This window comes from Ahaetulla prasina, chromosome 3 (genome assembly GCF_028640845.1).
Source record: "Ahaetulla prasina isolate Xishuangbanna chromosome 3, ASM2864084v1, whole genome shotgun sequence".
Classification (NCBI taxonomy): Eukaryota; Metazoa; Chordata; class Lepidosauria; order Squamata; family Colubridae; genus Ahaetulla; species Ahaetulla prasina.
Window position 1 is genome coordinate 142,126,262 of NC_080541.1, and position 18,290 is coordinate 142,144,551.

Sequence of the window (18,290 nt, forward strand, 5' to 3'; positions counted from 1 at the left end):
CAAATATCTGCAACAATCGATACCAATTGTGCAACAATGCCATCGTGCAAAGGACAGAGAATTATGTCGATGATATAAAATCACGTCTCTCCAGGAAAACGGCCATGGCTGAATAAATGGACCCTCCTTTCCTCAGGGTTGTGTTCAGTTCAATTTCTAGCAATCACAGAGTAGCGGGGTTATCTGCAGGGGGTCAAAAAAAGTCAAAATGGAGTGGGGGAACCATGCAGTGGAAATCCTACCTCTTTTTTTTATACCCATTGCATATAAAAGACTTGAGATTTTAATTATGCAAGAATGGCTGCTATCTTGGCTATTTTGACTCCCCACCAGTGCCTCTGGTTAGATGGGATTGAGGGGGGTCTCTATAGGCTGCTGTTTTCCCTCACCCAATTTGCTCAAAGAACAGTTTGTTTGCAAATGGAACCACAGTTTGCTGAATTAAAATGCACAAAACATTGAACATGAACTTGGATAACTTGCTGCACCCATGCTAGGTAAACCAAACTTAGCTTAGTGCATTGTGTGTACTCATGCGTGGTGGGCAGTTGTCTCAATCATAATGACAAAGGCTCTGTGCATCCACTGCTTGGCAGTTTGAGAAAAGGTCCAGGCTAATTTGGTCTTGTGGGTAAGGCGCCAGGCTAGAAAGAGGGAAAATTGTGAGTTCAAATCCTGCCTTACCCACGAAAGCCAGCTGGATGACGCTTGGCCAGTCACTCTCTCTCAGCCCAACCCACCTCATAGGGTTGTTGTTATGGGAAAAATAGGAGGAAGGTATGTTGGACATCTTCTCATCGCCTTGGGTTAGTTGTAAAAATAGTTAAGAGTTAGGATATAACTATATAAATTAAAAAAACCAAACAGCCAGCTGCCATTTTGATCTTTGTCTCAGCAAGGGACATGGGTTTCCCCTGAAGCTGCAGCTCCCAAAAGGCTTGACTTTTTTATCTGGAGGAGCCCCTCCCCCCCCAAAAAGCAGAAAGGTCGACACCCACAACACAATTTCCCTTCTTTTATTATTACTTTTCGTTGAGATTGACTTCTTGAGGATTTCCCCCTTCTTTCTTCGTCACAGTTCTTCTAGGGACAGAAGGGCCTTTTCTTGGGCGCACCTGGTGGTCTTTCATTTCATGTAATTCAAGGACAAGTTACAAGTAAAGAATGTTGCAATTAAGGTGTTGCAATTGTTTTCTGCCCTAATAAGATGGGAAATTGTTAAAACTGAGGGATCTGGCATTTTTAAACCCAGTTCTAATAAGCTTATTTGTTCAGTTTAAACTACAATTTCGTTTAGGGCCTTGAGCTGAAGAAGAGATTTTCCTTAAATTCTAATTGACCTTAGTTGTATCATTGAAGGGTCATTTTACCAAAAAGAGGATGGCGGGAAAAAAACATCAGTGCCCTTGTGATGTAAATACCATCAGTTATCCAGACAGCTTTGGAAACAACAGATTTTGTCCATTGTTGGGAGGGAAGGGGATGAAGTCCAAATTAAAATGTTGAATTTTAGATGTCATTGTTTTAATCAACCCATTCCTATCACATAAGCCACTAATAATTTTTGGGCTGAGGCAAGATATAAACCCAATAAATACGGTAAATAAATGCATTATTAATTTAATAATAAAGGGAATTTAAGGAAGCACTTTATTCAAACATTCCAGTGAATAAAGTGCAATACATGTATGCAGATATTTAAAGAAAAACAAACCAAAATAAACATAACATCATCCCATCCAGAACAATAACTAGAGATTTGTATTTAGCAATCCGATTCCTTGGCACTCAATAAAATGGCCATCCTTGGAAGAGTCTTCGTCTTCTGATTTTGTCACTGTAAACTTAGCCTGCAAACAATAAACAATAAAAAGCATGCTTTCTTAAATTGTTCTTCGCATAAACTGGACTCCAGGCAAAGTATAACACACACAAAAATTCAAAAATTACAAATATAGGTAAGTCCTCAGTGCAATTAGGACCGGCAATGTCATTAAGCAAAAAGTCATGTGACTGCACCGGGCTTCAGTTCTGCTAGTCATTAAGCAAATCACCATCGGTCATTAAGGACGACATCATGTGACCATGACTTATGACTTCCTGCCAGCTTCCCCACTGACTCCTCTTGTGAGAAGCCAGCTTTGGATGTCAGAAATGCTGATCATGCAACTATGGAACACGGTGGCCATCGTAAATGCACACTGGTTGTGAAGTGCCAAATCATAATCATATGATTGCAAGGACCCTGTGATGGCCATAGGTTCAAGGAAACTTTTCAGTATTACCATAAATTTAAACAGTTGCTGAATGAGGCAGTCAGTAAAGGAGGATTACCTATAAAGTCATATTTGTAATTACTGAAACATCGGCATCAGTTCAATTCCCCAAAGAGAACATTCTGAAATCAAAGTGCCACCCCCAAAAAGACTTTATATCTGATATGTGCTACTGCTAATGATATTCAGGGAAATTTCGAATTTGTGTTCTGCTGGCATGCACCCACTGTACAAAACGTGGATGGTTAAAAGTACCTTCAGGCAAATCACTCCATAATCCAGTCAGTAGGCAAGGCAAAGCAGCTACCTCACGAAGTAGGTGCTGGATAGCAGTAAGGATTTGGAGGATAAAAGCTGCAATTGTTATGCATCTTCTCTTAGGCTCAATATATCAAAAGTAATTGGCATTCTTTCCTGTATACATTGAATTGTGGAAGGCATCACTGTATCCTTTGCTTCCCAGTAAACCATCCTGTGCCGGCCCTTTTTTTCACTAGAGATCATGCCATACCAACCCTGGCCAGACTGACAGTTTTGGAAGATCTGCTGGTCTGTAAAGAAAAATGCCACTTACTTTTGTCAGCAATTCGGCAAAATGTATAGCCGTTTCTGTATGCAGTGTAATTGGTCCAGTTTTTATTCTCGATTTCCCATTTGCTAAAGCCATGAAGATGATCAGCTGGAGGGAATCAAAAACAAACCAGCATTATGAATGCCTAAAGGGATGCAATATGCCCTGTTATAAAAGAAGAAAGAAGACACATTATTTCACTATCTGACCGGAGCATCCTTTTATGGGTTGCCTTTCTTTCTAGATGTTTTTGCTTGCACCGCTCTGAATGATCTGAGTTGATTACAACCAGTCAAGTCATTGAAAAATGTATGGTTGCTGTTGTGATCCGCCAGCAGCCTGCGGAGCTGGCAGGAGAATCAGACAATGATGAGGCTGAGGAAGAAAATGGGCCAGTCCAGGAGGCTGGGGAAGGCCCGGATGAGGGCTCTGCATTGGAGGCAGAGATGGGGCCATCAAGGAGTGATGTGCGGACTCCGGAGCCTCCAGAGGCTGACAGTAGAGAGGCAGAGGAACAGGAAGAGTCTGTTCCTAGTGCACGCATGAGAAGAGCTGCCAGAAGGCAAGAGCAGCTCAAGTAAAGAGGACGACTTGGGAGTAGGGCCAAGAGATGATTGGCCCCTCCTATAAGGCTTAAAAGACCAGCAACGGCTCTTGGGCTCTTTGTCGGAAAACGTTGATTGACTTGTTTCTTGTCTTGCTGCGTTTATTTCTTGTCGGCATATTCTGCTTCTGAACTTTTGCCAAGAAAAGCGTTTGGCAGTTTGCCTAATTAGACCAAGGTTGGTGATAAAACTGAAGAACTGTGTTATGAAGAATTTGTTTTGATTTAGTTTGGACGACACTGAGAATGAGTTAATTCTCAGCTGTTCTAATAAAGTCTGTTTGTTTTTGAACTGACTGCATTTTTTTTGTTGTTTTACATTTATATCCCGCCCTTCTCCGAAGACTCAGGGCGGCTTACAGTGTATAAGACAATAGTCTCATTCTATTTGTATATTTTTTACAAAGTCAACTTATTGCCCCCCCAACAATCTGGGTCCTCATTTTACCTACCTTATAAAGGATGGAAGGCTGAGTCAACCTTGGGCCGGGCTTGAACCTGCAGTAATTGCAGGCTGCTGTGTTCTAATAACAGGCTTCTTAACAGCCTGAGCTATCACGGCCCAGGTAAAATTTACCTTTACCTTTACTTAGGCCTGGGTCACAACAGTTGCAATCCTGAACCACTATACTTAAAGATATTTATATATTAATCTTACTTTTTATTATTACTTAATAAAATGTATTCATCAGAAAAGGTTCTACCACAGTAGTTCCCAACCTATGTGGCTAGGCAGCCAGTCTGAGGGTGGACAGGACAGGGGAGAAGGGAACCAGGCCGCGTAAGTGGCGGGTCGGCGTGTATGCGGTTGCAGAGTGTGGCCCGGTTCCAAATAGGCCACAGCCCGGTAGTGGACTGCGGCCCAGGGGTTGGGGACCACTGTTCTACCAGACTTCTTCTGATTTTTTTTTAACTTGACTGTCCTCCTACAACATATTTTTACCATCTCTATTGTAAAATACACTAAATCTACTACCTTTTCCAGGTCCAGACAAGGTTCTATTGCTCTGGAAAGATTCTGGATCTCCAGGCTATTTTTTTAGCTTGCTGCTTTATTATTGTTGCTAGTTAAACAGAAGTCAATAGTGGGCCACTTTGGTCAATCTTACTGAAGATGGTGTTGAAAACCCAAGCCATAATGGCTCGAAGTTGGGTCTCACTTTGTTAAATTTTCATCTCAAGCTATTTTGTAATAATGCAAGTATTTAGTGTCATGAAAACATCACCTTCATTTTTTTCCCCAACAGGCAGGTTTACAGAAAAATAATGTTATAGAAAAGTAAGCCCAATTTTTTGTAAAGACGTTTACAAAAGACGTTATAGAGGTGGCTTTTCAGAACTGCAGGTGAAATTGAAAGAGGACCTTTCATAGTGAATGATCTGTGAATGATCTGCTAAATTAAGTGATTTTCTTTTGTCAGATCCACCTTTCCATTTTCACTAACAGCCACATTGGCTGGGATTTCCAATGCCAGAAAATCCCAACTCCAGAGAGTTGGGGTTCCTCTTTTCCAATTGTGGCATGCAAGAATAGAAGAAACAAAGGAATCCATGTGGTTCAAAGCTCTCCCAGGACAACAGTCATACCAAATAACAGTAACAGTGTTGGAAGGGACTTGGAGGTCATCTAGTCCAACCCCCTGCTCATGCAAGAGACCTGTAATAGGGATTTGAACCACCAAACTGCCAACCTTTCTGATTGACAAGTTCAGTGTCTTAGCCACTGAGCCACCTAGTCAGGCTCCCCAACATAGTAGAAAGTTAAACCTCTGAAGAGTTTAGCTAAGTTTTTTCTCCTTCGGAAATGGTGTTAAAAACAAACAAAAAAGAGAGATAATGTTTCTTATTTGTTTTCCAGTGAGGTGAGGTTGGTCTGAAATTCACCAAAATGCTGAAAATATCAGACTATTTCAGTATGAACCTAATAAAGCTCACAGGGACGCAGTGGCTTAGTGGCTAAGATGCTGAGCCTGTTGATCGAAAGGTCGGCAGTTCAGCGGTTCGAATCCTTAGTGCTGCGTAACGGGGTGAGCTCCCATTACTTGTCCCAGCTTCTGCCAACCTAGCAGTTCAAAAGCACGTAAAAAATGTATGTAGAAAAATAGGGACCACTTTTGGTGGGAAGGTAACAGCGTTCCGTGCTCCTTTGGTGTTGAGTCATGCTGGCCACATGACCACAGAAACGTCTTTGGACAGCGCTGGCTCTTCGGCTTTGAAAAGGAGATGAGCACCGCCCCCCTAGTCGGCAATGTCTAGCACATACGTGTGAGGGGAACCTTTATCTTTAATAAAGCTCAGGAGTTATTAAAAGAGCTTTCTTTCCACTTCACTCTCCAGCTGTGTTGGATTACAACTCAAATCCACCAGCAACTGAAAGTGATAGAACTTCACAGGCCACCATAGCTTGTGGGTGAGATTTGAGAAAACCTGGATACTGAATCAGTAACTCCTTGGAGCCCTAATCCACATGTATGAGAAGGTGTACATGTGACATCTCAACTTGTGCTGTTTTGTGAGAGACTTCCCACATGCAGATCTTACTTGGTCCTGCAGATAATCATCCACAGCACCTCCATGCCGAAGGTTTCCCAGCAACATCTCTGCGGCTTCGATTCCAACTTTGTCTGCATTTTTACCTGCAAGAAAAATTAAGTAGGGATGTGATTTAAATAAAATGCTTATCTAACAAGATTGCCTCTTCAATAAATGAAAATATGTTCACAACAGATTTCTATCTTTGGATGGTTTAATTATAAAAGACATCCATTCACCTTCACAAGGTAGTCAGGGAGAGTTATACAGTTTTGCTCTGTGATGAAACTTGATGTCAGATATTCATAAATTGATTTAGAATAAATTGAAGTTATATTTGATTTAGTATGTCTATTATGGTTTCTTCTAAATACCGTATTTTTTGGAGTATAAGATGCACCTTTCCTCCCCCAAAAAAGAGGATGAAAATCTGGGTGCATCTTATACTCCGAATGTAGCTGCGCCCAGCTTCTTCAGAGGCTGAAAAGAGCAACAGAAATGAAGCTACAGAAAAGAAGCCCCCAAACAGAGCTTCAGGGGAAAAAAAACCCCAAACTGAGCTTCAGAGGCTTTTTTTCTGAAGCTTTTTTCAGAAGTTTTCAGAGGAAGAAAAAAGTTTTTTCTGAAACAGAGTTTCAGAAATTTCAGAGGCAAAAAAAAAAATGGCAAAAAAAAAAAGCAAGGCATAGAGCTCACAACAAAGGAACCTGTTGCTAAAATTCACCTCCGGGAACAGCTGATTGGGGGTATTCCGGGAGGCAGATCCACCTGCCAATCAGCTTTTTTTTTTATTTTCTTCCCCAAAAACTAAGGTGCGTCTTATACTCCAGTGCATCTTATACTCCAAAAAATACGGTATGTTATAGTAAGAGCTCAATTTAGCGAACCTTGATTCAATGAATTTTGTGTGCAATGGACCCAAAGCCACAGGCATTGAAACATGTTTACATAATTATGCAAATGAAGTATAGGGATGCAAATGATGTCTCTAGTGTTATGAACTAATCACTAACTCAATGTAGTATACTGTTTCATTATGCCACTAAGGTGTCTCTTATCTTCAGTCTTCCCTTTGCTTTTAATTCCCTCTCCTTTTTTGTTAATCATCTCTCTCCCCTCTCCTCTTTTTTCCCCTCCAAATTCTCTTAGCCTTCCGCCCCAACTTTCTTATAAGGAAGTCTCCAAATAATCCTTTACTTACTTTACATTAAACAACAATGCTCCCTGTCATCACAGCCTCTTTTTCCAGCTGATTTAGAAGGAAGATATGGATTCAAAGGGCAGAGAAAGCAGATTCTATCTCATTCTCCTCTCATATATGTTTATTTATTTATTTATTTATTTATTAAATTTTTATACCGCCCTTCTCCTGAAGGACTCAGGGCGGTGTACAGCCAGAAATAAAATACAAGATATGTACAGTTAAAAACGAATTAAAACATAGCAAAATTACAAAAACGGCTGATAATTAAAATTAAAATTAAAAATATTAAAAATATTAATAAAACCCCAATTTAAAATCAAACTATTATGCCAGTCCCGCTTGAATAAATAAGTATGTTTTTAGCTCACGACGGAAGGTCCGAAGATCAGGCACTTGACGTAGGCCAGGGGGGAGTTCATTCCAGAGCGTCGATGCTCCCACAGAGAAGGCCCTACTCCTGGGGGCCGCCAGCCAACATTGTTTGGCGGATGGCACCCTGAGGAGACCCTCTCTATGAGAGCGTACAGGTCGGTGGGAGGCATAGGGTAACAGCAGGCGGTCTCGTAAGTACCCGGGTCCTAAGCCATGGAGCGCTTTAAAGGTGGTAACCAAAATCTTGAAGCGCACCCGAAAGACCACAGGAAGCCAGTGCAGACTACGGAGCAGTGGTGTTACGTGGGAGCCACGCGCGGCTCCCATTACTACTCGCATGTAGTTACATGTTACCCTGTGGTAAGATGGGAGGCCAATAAATTTATGTATATGCATATGTGTGTGTACACACACTCTTTCTCTTCAGAACTGGCCTTACAGATTCAGCCAGGGCAAGCTCTCTGTTTGTAATAAGAGATCTTTTGGACTAGAAGACCCATGTTACCTTATTGGAGACATTATTTATTTATTAAATTTATATACCACTCAGAGCTGCCTTATCAGGCAGATGGGTAGCATACAAATAAATAAATAAATAAATCAGTCAGTCAGTCAGTCAGTCATAATGAATGCTGTCCTCAGATAAGAACATAGATTGGATACAATCCTGAAAAGGGAGCTGGAGATGTGGATGCTAGGGAAGACACTGCCATGTTTTTGGTTTGAGACTTTTACAAAATGAGTACTGAGGAGGTCAAGTGACATGAAGCAATGTAAAGCTCTCACCTCTTTTACCAAGGGATGATCCTGCCAGCAAGCAGCCAGTGGATGTCTCTGCAACAATTCTAAATAAAGTAAAAACATAGAATTGTATGAAAACATTGAAACTCACCTCCCCTTTTCCTTCCCCAAAAACAGCTCACAAGAAACCAGTTGGCTTCTTATGGCAATAAACTAAACCAGGTGTCGGCAACCCGTGGCTCTGGAGCCGCATGTGGCTCTTTCGTCCCCTTACTGTGGCTCCCTGTTGGCTGAACCCACCATTGGCTGGCCCCGCCCCTCGCCTTCCCCTTCCAGTCACCCCTCACCTGGCCTGAGAGAGAGAGATGAGAGAAAGGGAGAGTGGGAAAGGGAGAGAGAAAGAGAGAGAGAGAGAAAGAGAGAGAGTAAGAAAGAGACAGAGAGAGAGGGAGAGAGATACCTGTTTCCCATAGAAAACACTGGGAGCCACAAAACCTGGGTAGGCATGGCTGGTGATGTGTGTGTCATGTGACTGGGTGGGAGTGAGTGATGTCAAGTTGGCCACACCCATCCAGGTTTTGTGGCTCCTGATGTTTTCTTTTCTGTGGGAAACGGGTCCAAATGGCTCTTTGAGTGTTTAAGGTTGCAGACCCCTGAACTAGACTCTCAAATGACAATCAAACTCACTCACATAATTCCAGATCCTGTTCCAAAGGCCTCATTATCCGACTCTCTAACAGTCTGAATATTGACATAAAGATCCCGGATCTCTTTCCTGATGCATTTCACTGCAGCAGAAGCCATCTCTTTGGCCACCTAAAGTAACAAAATGAAAGGAATATATGGCATTCCCAATGCAAGAGCTTTCCTTTGTATATGTATTTTACATGGAAAGAGAGTGGGGAAAGATTGTAATTTTGCAGAAATTTGCAAATGATGTCTCCTGAAAAGTTGATCTAGAGACTGTTTGCTTAGAGTATTTTGCCTGATGATCCCTGCCATTTGTACAGAGTTTTGTAGAGTACAACCTGAACCTATTTCAGGTTGAAGACTCTACTTTGTGTTTGAATGGCTAGTCAGGGGCTGAACTCAAGTATATTGGAAAAAGAAATAAACATGAAAGTCTTTAAATTGAATCAAACCCAGGAATAGGACTACTGCCCTCAGGTTTATTGAGGTTTTCTGGTGATAAAAAAACCCTACAAGATTGCTAACTACAAAAAAACCCCTATAAAACAACTTCTGGAGAGGTTCCGGAGACCATGTCAGACTCTGAATGGTGTCAAGCAGTCTTAGGATCTCATGTTAGATAACCCTGCTACAGAAAGAAGATCTCATTTGAAAATCTTCTCTCAGAACAAATTTCAGTCCTGATTTTATCTAAATCAGAGCAACTTTATAAGGTGACCTGGCTTATTTGACTCATTTAGCAGATGGGAGACTGATGTGAAAACAAAAAAGGGATTTTTCTAAGGCTATCAAATAACCTTCTGGACAAGGAGAGAGTCAAACTCTCAGAAGTTATATTATACACCAGCTTTTTCACATAATATATTTAGCAAAGAGACTCAGGGGCAAAAGTGGTATTCAGCCGGTTCAGACCAGTTCGGCTGAACCAGTACCGGAAATTGCGGGTGGGCCCACCTACCAGCCCCAGCTCTATGCCATCCTATTTAGGCATGTTTCTGAGGCCAGGCACATGCGTGGAAGTCACGCACGCACGCCAGCAAAGCATGTGTGCAGAAGGCCGGGCGCATGCGTGGACGGGGTGCATGCAAGCAAAGTGAGCGGGCTCGCGCGCACTCTCACATTTGCAAACCTGTGGGTAAAGTAAGTGAATACCACGCCTGCTCAGGAGGATTACTAATTAATCTTTTGTAATGACCTATTCAGGGGTGCTCTTATAAACAATTCCTGGGCACATTTAGGGAATATTCATAATCACCATCTTTCAAAATTGAAGATACTACACTGTAACAGGTTGGCTATTTGTTCATCTTGTTCACTATTATCATCTCTGACCAAAACCAGCTTTCCCACATCTTAGGCAAATGTCCTTCTTATTGGCTTTGGTATCCTGTTGTAACTGAAGAGGTCAATTAAAGCAGTGGCCCCCAACCTTTTGGGCACCGGGGACCCGTCCTGTGATGAGAGGTTTTTCCATGGACCAGAGGGGGTGTGGTTTAATGTGCTGCCTTGCATCCCGCGGATGGGGCTTTGCTTGTTTGCGTGGCCTAGTTTCTGGCATGCCGTGGACCGGTGCCGGTCCATGAACTGGGGGTTGGGGACCTCTGAATTAAAGGACTGGATCTGGGATCTTCTTTAGGAAAAGAAGGTACTTTACAATGGTGCTATTTATTTTTTAGCCTTATGACTGCGTAACCATTTTCTTAATATAGCAACAAGTGGAGGGATATAAAATGAACACTCTACTATGCTGCTATCATAAATAAATTGCCTATATTGTTTTTCAAGGTAACATGGCATCTTTCTAAGAGCCATAGTTAGCGTAACAATAGCTTGCTGATAACCAGAGGCCTGGTGCATTCCATCTAGGAAATCATAAGCTACTATTTACAAATTCTAACATATTAACTAAACCAAACTATATTATAACTTAAAGCAGTGTGAATTCAATCCAACTTTGGATCCAAATCTTATAGGAAAAGCCCTTTTCCTCACCCAAATCTACCAGTCATACTTACTTTGATTGGTAAAGCTCCAGCTACAAAGGCTCTTCCGTGTATCTTGGTTACTGTACCACGGTCAATTAAATTGATTGGGTTTAGCTGCTTAACTGGGGACATTCGGACAACCACTTCACCGCCCCCTTTAGGATAGTAGCCCCTGTTAAAAAGTAACGACATACAAGCAGAGATCAAAATAATGAATTGGTAGTTTTTTTTCTGCCATTAAAAATAAACCTTCTTAAACAAAAATAGTCTTGAAAAAGGCTCATTTAATCTAGTGTTCTATTTCCTACACCATCCCATTATAGCATCTTTGATAAGCCCACAAACAGGCTATAAATAAATATCAGAGGTCCCGCAAATAAGTGTTCGTAGAGGAGGCAGCTTAAGAGCAGAAGGAATTATTACCTGACCCTTTAATCCCAAGGCATATCTAATCCTCTTGGTCTAAAATCATATGACTTTGAGTGATGTGCAAGTTCCAAAAAGAAGATGGAACCAGGACAAAGAAACACAGGAGAAAATCAAAAGACAATTCAAAATTGTCATAATTTAACAAATACAATGTATGTTCCATATTATTTAACAACTTGGACAAGTTATGAAAGAGTTCAAGGGAAGCAATACTTTATAATTTTCAGAAGCTGCACTTACTTTTAATGGACTCTGCTTTAGAAGGCCAATAAAGCTGGTCATAAGCTAAAGGAAGGGAATATCTTTTGTTGGCAAAATGAAGGAAAGTTATTGGAGATGGAAATGTGTATTCATAGAGACAAGACACAACTCAACATAAAACTGGAACTCACCTCCTTTTTATGTCACAGTCTACAATCAAACCAAACTTCTCAGCTATTGGCTTGAAGATCTGGAGAGTAAATACATTTATGAAAAATACAGGTACACCCTTTTAATGAATAAAGAACCCTTTAGTCATGTTGCCAGGTTGATGCAAAAACAGTGTATCTATCTGCCTGAAGGTCTCACTCCTATTTTACCTGAATATGGAAAACTGCAATTTCTGTGGACAATAGTTTGCAGTCAAAAGCTGTAATTTCTTCATGTTTTAAGGTCAGACTATGATTCGTACAAATCACTTTTATGTGCTTGGGACGTATTTTAATCTGCCACAAATTAGAAGTAGAATCTCATAGATAATCCTTTGGGCATAAAACAAAAGGAACGAAGCCAAGTGTTTTCAAGGCCCACGATGACTATCATTTTATGTGACATGAGACAATGTAGCAGATATCCTAAAGCGGGGCTGTCAAACTCCCGGCCCGTGGGCCAGATGCATCACACGCTGGCCACGCCGATGCCCAGTTTAACAAAGGGGGGGGGGGAAAGTCCCAACACATCACGTTATGCCACTGTGATGATGTGAGTTTGACACCCCTGTCCTAGAGAAAGAATTAGAAGGAGGGATAATATTCTATTTCATTTCTTTTCAAGGCAGACAAAATCATTCTCATTCTCTGTGTTTCCAATAGAAAAGAATATTTGTAGCTCAGGATTGAACTGTGTAATCCTTGAGGTTCTCTAGTTGATTGTTATTTGGTTGGTTGTTTTCCTGCAGACATTTCAACACCAAACTAAGTAGTATCATCAGTGCTGGTTACCAAGTTTGATAATAATGATGAGGTTACCTAGTTTGTTATTGAAAGTCTTCGGAGAAGGGCGGGGTATAAATGTAAACAAAAAAAAAATGTTTGCAAAACAACAACAACAACCAACCCACCAAATTCAGTGAGAACTAATTGCCACACAGTCTCTGTTTTTCACTTGAGACATAGCTTTGACTAAGAAATAGCTAATCAATAAAAATAAAACAATCGATTATATTATAATCACCCTGTTTGCAATGTGGGCAGATGTGCCATGTTATCCACAGAATCCCATTATTTTCAATAATAAAAATATTTAGCATCCAACTGATTAATTACAAAGTTCGGAAATAACCATTCCCTTGATTGTGACAAGTGCAAATGAATAGATATGAAGGCATTTATTACAATCTGAATAAATTGATTAAAGCAGCTTTAACTTGTTTTAACATTGTTCTAAACAGCTTTATCACTGCTTCACCAGCGATGTTGCGCAAGCTTTAAAAAGTTAACAAGGTCGCACATCAGAACACATAAAAAAGAGGCGAGTCTTGGCTCATGAGCATCCTGGGTGTTTGGAACTTCCTGTGCTTGATTTTAGCCCATTTAATTTATGACATCAGCTTTTAAAAACTGATTTTTCTTTTCTTTACTGCCATACTTTCTGGCAGATGCATGATTAAAAATGCTTGAGGACCAGCAAATATAGTGAGCGTATTATATTCCCAGTATCTGCATTGATAAAACGAATTGGACAAGTCCACTGTGAAACAACCCCAAATGAAGGCTAACTTGATCTGCAAGATCCAAGGGCCAAACTTAAGCACATGAACTTGCACTTACCATCAATGTATAGTCAATCTGAGGAGCCATCTCTGCATTGGTGCCACCTTTCAAACGAAGTTCAGAAGGAGAGGCCGCAAAAAGGACACAGGGCATGGCCACTTGCATTAGCAAGCAAACACTCCTATGATTTTAAAAAATGCATAGACAAAATAGGTTTATGCTCTCATTATGTTCCCAGCGAGGAGTGGGACTCAAGTGCTTAAACAGTCCCTTCAACTCTATGATTTTGTAGCTGCTTTTACACTCTCCCTTCTTGAGCTGTCTAAGGGAAATACATCTATGGTTTTCTTTCCCACCCACCTTCCATTTTACTTTCAGTAAGCTTAAGAGCAGTAGTTCTTAAACTTTTTTTTTCAGGACCATTTCCACTTTTAAAAGTTATGGAGGAGCCCAAAGAACTTTTGTTTTTAAATATCGCATTTAATGCATTCAGTGCATTAAAAATTAAAATTGCTGCATTCGCTGCCATTACTGCTTCTTATTAACTGATGAGATTTTAATATTGTATTTCAACAAAGGCTGGCAAATAATTTTGATTTCATGGACTCCTGAGAGAGTCTTACAGGACTCCCAGAAGTCCTAGGTCCACACTTTAAGAAACACTAATTTAGAGAAAAAGCAATTGGCTTCCAAGTCACTCAGTCAGCTTCATAGCTAAACAGGGACTGGAACTAAGCCTTTCCACTGTTAATTCAACAACAGGTCAATCTAAACATTGAAATTCTGAGCCACTTATAATTTGGTGTTAGGATTTTGCAATTGCAGAAACTGGACTTCAATCAAAGGCTCCAGGATCCACAAAACAAAAAAATCCATAGAAGAACAAAATGCTCTTTACAAAAGATTTTTTCTTAGAAAACAGCAGAAAAATCTACCAAAAAAAATTCAGGACATAGTAATAAAATATCAGTGTATATGTATGCATATGTATTTATAACTTTTCCTTCTTTTTGCAGAATATCTTTCTTAGTCTGGTGTCTTTTAGGTGCATTGGACTAGAATTCCTATATCATACTTAGGTGCATTATGGACTAGGTGCATTGGACTACAATTTTAGGTGACTTGGACTACAATTTCCATATCATACTGAGCCATCCCTTTACTGATTAGGGATGGTAGAATTTTATGAAATACATTTGGAAAGACACAATTCTATAGCTTTAATGTATAGGTTATCTTCAAAACTGAGTGCTAATTAATACAAAAGCAGAAAATAATACCCTGCTGTTTTAGTGTCCGCTATGTGAGTTCCACCTTTGATCTTCCCAGGGGTGAAAGTGATCTCTGTTGACCCGATGTCTCCACCTTCCATCTGTCCATCACATAGAGCTCGAACCATTTCCAATCCAGACAGGTGCTGAGGCCTTCAAGTCAAGTACACTGAATTTCACATAGCCTTTGATTTCGAATATATATATTCATTTTATAGCAATATGTTACACAGAAGGATGTCAAAATGAGAAAGGGAGGGAGATGATAGATGGATACCTGGTTCTATTTATTTTTGGTTCTGGTTCCACCCTCCATTTGTTTCAACCCCACCCACCATGTGGGATGTACCTCCCAATCAGTGTAGGAAATATGGTGCTACATGAACTAAAATTAATCTGATTCACTGTAGTATAGCTACTTATGTCCCTGTAGCAACTTCCAGGAAAAGATTATCCCAGGAATTCTATCTCCCAGGTCTCTGAGCTTGAAAGAAAAAGGGAGGTCAGTGGCAGGCCAAAATTATTCCAAACATATTTTTTCTGGCCCATTATCAACAAGGGTAGAACCATCAATTGCAGAGACATTTGTTTAAGTCATATATGTTATATAACAATAGTGATATGATAGGTTTATATTTTTGTTAGACATTATATTGTTTATTCATTTTATATATATATATATATATATATATATATATATATATATATATATATATATATATATATATATATATATATATATATACATACATATATATATATACATACATATATATATATTGAATAAAATTATATTTTATAATATAATTTTATTTTTTTAAATATAAATAAAATAAATAAAATTTATTTTAAAATAAATATTTTTTTTATTTTTTTTTAGGTGTTTACAGCACAAAGCTGTAAACACCTAGCCTGAAGATGACAAATGGGATTTCGTCGAAACGTCGCCAAGACACTTCCAATTTTACGCAGGAAAAAACCCGAATAACCAAAGACCTACATATAAACAGACGCAAAAACCTCAGAAAACAAATATATATATATATACTGCTATTAGATTGCTACTTGGGAGTCAGTTTTATGATGGAAACAGCCTATAAACCTAAGAAATAAAAAATAATTTATGGTTATAAGAAATGGCTTATAAGTTATATTGATAGGGTCTGTGACTTAAAAGGCAAGATATAAATAATAGTAAAAATAAAACATTAGAACGATCTAATACACCATGCTGTAATTAAATGCCACACTGTCGTCATAATAGGACTTAAGCAAGCTGCTACACTTTTATTTATCCACAGGTATATCTGTAAATAAATAAAGGGAATTCCAGGGCTGTAGGCTAAACAAGGATGTCAAAGTCAGTGTATAACCATCCACTTCCTTGATTTAAGGGAGTCTTTATCCTTGCTAACAATCAGCAAATGGGTACACCTTTGTAGCCACTATAAAAACTAAAAGGTTTTGCAGACTAGTAAATTTTCTGAAGTTCTCCACAAACCTGGCATAAACATGAATCACAATGATCCGATAGCTCCCCCCCCTCCCAAGATTAGCAGGAGAGAAATTTGCTTTCCCAACAGTTCACCAGGATTTACCTTAGACCAGGCTGACTCCTGCCAGCTCGGATATTTTTCACCTGCAAAGGTTTATTGAGCAAGCAACTCAGAGCTGTAGAAACCCTCAAGATCTGGCCACCCTGCAAGGAAAGCAGATCGTCAAAACCTCATAAAATCGGAGCAACTGTTGTGAGAGATTGGAAAGCCTCCCCAGGGACTAGGCCAAGTTCACAGGTCTGTAAAGGCCATTTTCAAACAAGGACGGGGGTGGGGGTGGGAGTGTTGGGGCTAATAAGCACAAGATGTCATAATACATTTAGATGGGCAAGCTGCTAAGATTGGAATTCTAATGAACTCAATGGGAGACGCGGATAAGGTATTCCTGTGGATACCCGCTGGGAAAAGAGGAATCCAAAGGTTAATATTGTATTCCATTTTTAAAATATAAAAAGATCCACGGCAGAATGGATCTTCGGGACAGGGGGATTAACCACATTTCTGGATCGGGATTCATCTCTTCCTGCCAGAAATTATGAAATTTGCGACCTTCTTGTTTGCTGTCCGACACCAATCGAACTGTTCATTCATTCGTTCGTTCGTTCATTCATTCTTTGCGAACGTTGGGTTGAGCCCCCGTCCCGAGCCAGAGCCACGGGATCTGGCTATCCACGATTCTCTTTCCCGCTAACTCACCCCTTCCATAACGCTGCCATCTATCTCCACCCGGCCTTCGTCGCCCATGGTGGGCCGCCGCTGAGAGGCCGCGTCCCGCGCCCGGCAAATGAAGAGGCCCGTCCGAAAGATCAACCCCCTCGCTCCTAGGAGGAGAAAAGCCGAGGGACCGGAACCCGACCCACGACAAGCACGGAGAGCGAGCAATCCAGCCACAGCCACCTCCTCCGACTTTCGGCCTCTACTGAGAAAGCGGGCGGGGAGCAGGCGCAGAACAGACCGGACTCTGCTGCTTCTTCTGCATCACTCGGGAGCTCCTTTAGTCTAGCGACTTAGAAAACTAGAGAGCTCCGGGCTGCGAAGTTATTTCCATATACAACTTTTGGAAAACCCTTTCCAGGAAGGCTGTTATATTTTTTTTCTCCTTCCTAAATGCATTTCAGTTTCTCTTCAACCACAGCTCGACTGAATCATTACGCATAGCGTTTGCTTGTCAATCCCCAATGAGGTCTGCTGAATGACTGCACAGGTTACGAAAAGACATCACTATAGCAGACCACGATAGACAGACAGACATTGCTAGACATTGATTGATAGACAGATATTGATAGACAGCTATACAGAGAAGGAGGGAGATGGTAGGTAAGTAGGTAAAGATAGGTAGGTAGAATAGAACAGAACAGAATTGAATTGAATTTTTTTTAATTGGCCAAGTGTGATTGGACACACAAGGAATTTGTCTTGGTGCATATGCTCTCAGTGTACATAAAAGAAAAGATACGTTCCTCAAGGTACAACACTTACAACACTTAATGATAGTCATAGGGTACAAATTTAACACTTAATGATACAACACTTAATGATAGTCATAGGGTACAAATAAGCAATCAGGAAACAAGAGAGATAGATATTGCCTCTAAGGATACGGACTAAGAAACCTGTATAGCCTGAAAGCTTGCATCCTCGTTTTATTACATTATGTATGTGAGATATATTCATACATATGTGGAGAGAAAGACGGCGTATGTATGTACATACATAGAAATAGACACCTTTCTAGGCAACTTCACCGGCAGGAGGTTGATGTCCCGCCCGGTGAAACATTATCTCCCATCAGGTGAAGTTGGACCCATCCCTGTTAATTTCCCTTAAGTCCCTCAAGACTTGGTTATATCATCAGGCTTTGGGATCTCAAGAGAATGAGGAGATAACGAGAAATACTCCGTTGACTGTAAAACCTGATGTTCCATGCTTGTATTTTTAAAAAAAACAATTTCTTGTTTTTGAGGGTTGATTTGTTTTATAAAGCAAAGCGCCACAGTCATTCATTTTACCAAAGAAGGCAGCTTTTCACCTTCTAATTGGCCAGCGGGAGGAAAAGGCACGATTCGATTGGCTGATAAAGGGGAGG

At 40.4% G+C, this 18,290-nt stretch overlaps 1 protein-coding gene across 1 annotated transcript; it reads right to left on the minus strand.

The window, feature by feature from the left end:
• Nucleotides 1–1,604: 1,604 nt before the first annotated feature.
• RTCA (RNA 3'-terminal phosphate cyclase) lies at nucleotides 1,605–17,382 on the minus strand. Its single transcript, XM_058178177.1, has 11 exons — nucleotides 16,901–17,382; nucleotides 16,247–16,347; nucleotides 14,658–14,801; nucleotides 13,435–13,558; nucleotides 11,797–11,855; nucleotides 11,006–11,147; nucleotides 8,992–9,116; nucleotides 8,346–8,404; nucleotides 5,993–6,087; nucleotides 2,851–2,955; nucleotides 1,605–1,850 (listed from the first exon to the last, which is right to left on the minus strand). Exons 1-11 carry the CDS (start codon nucleotides 16,946–16,948, stop codon nucleotides 1,752–1,754), a joined length of 1,101 nt encoding a protein of 366 aa, XP_058034160.1. The 5' UTR covers nucleotides 16,949–17,382; the 3' UTR covers nucleotides 1,605–1,751.
• Nucleotides 17,383–18,290: the final 908 nt, after the last annotated feature.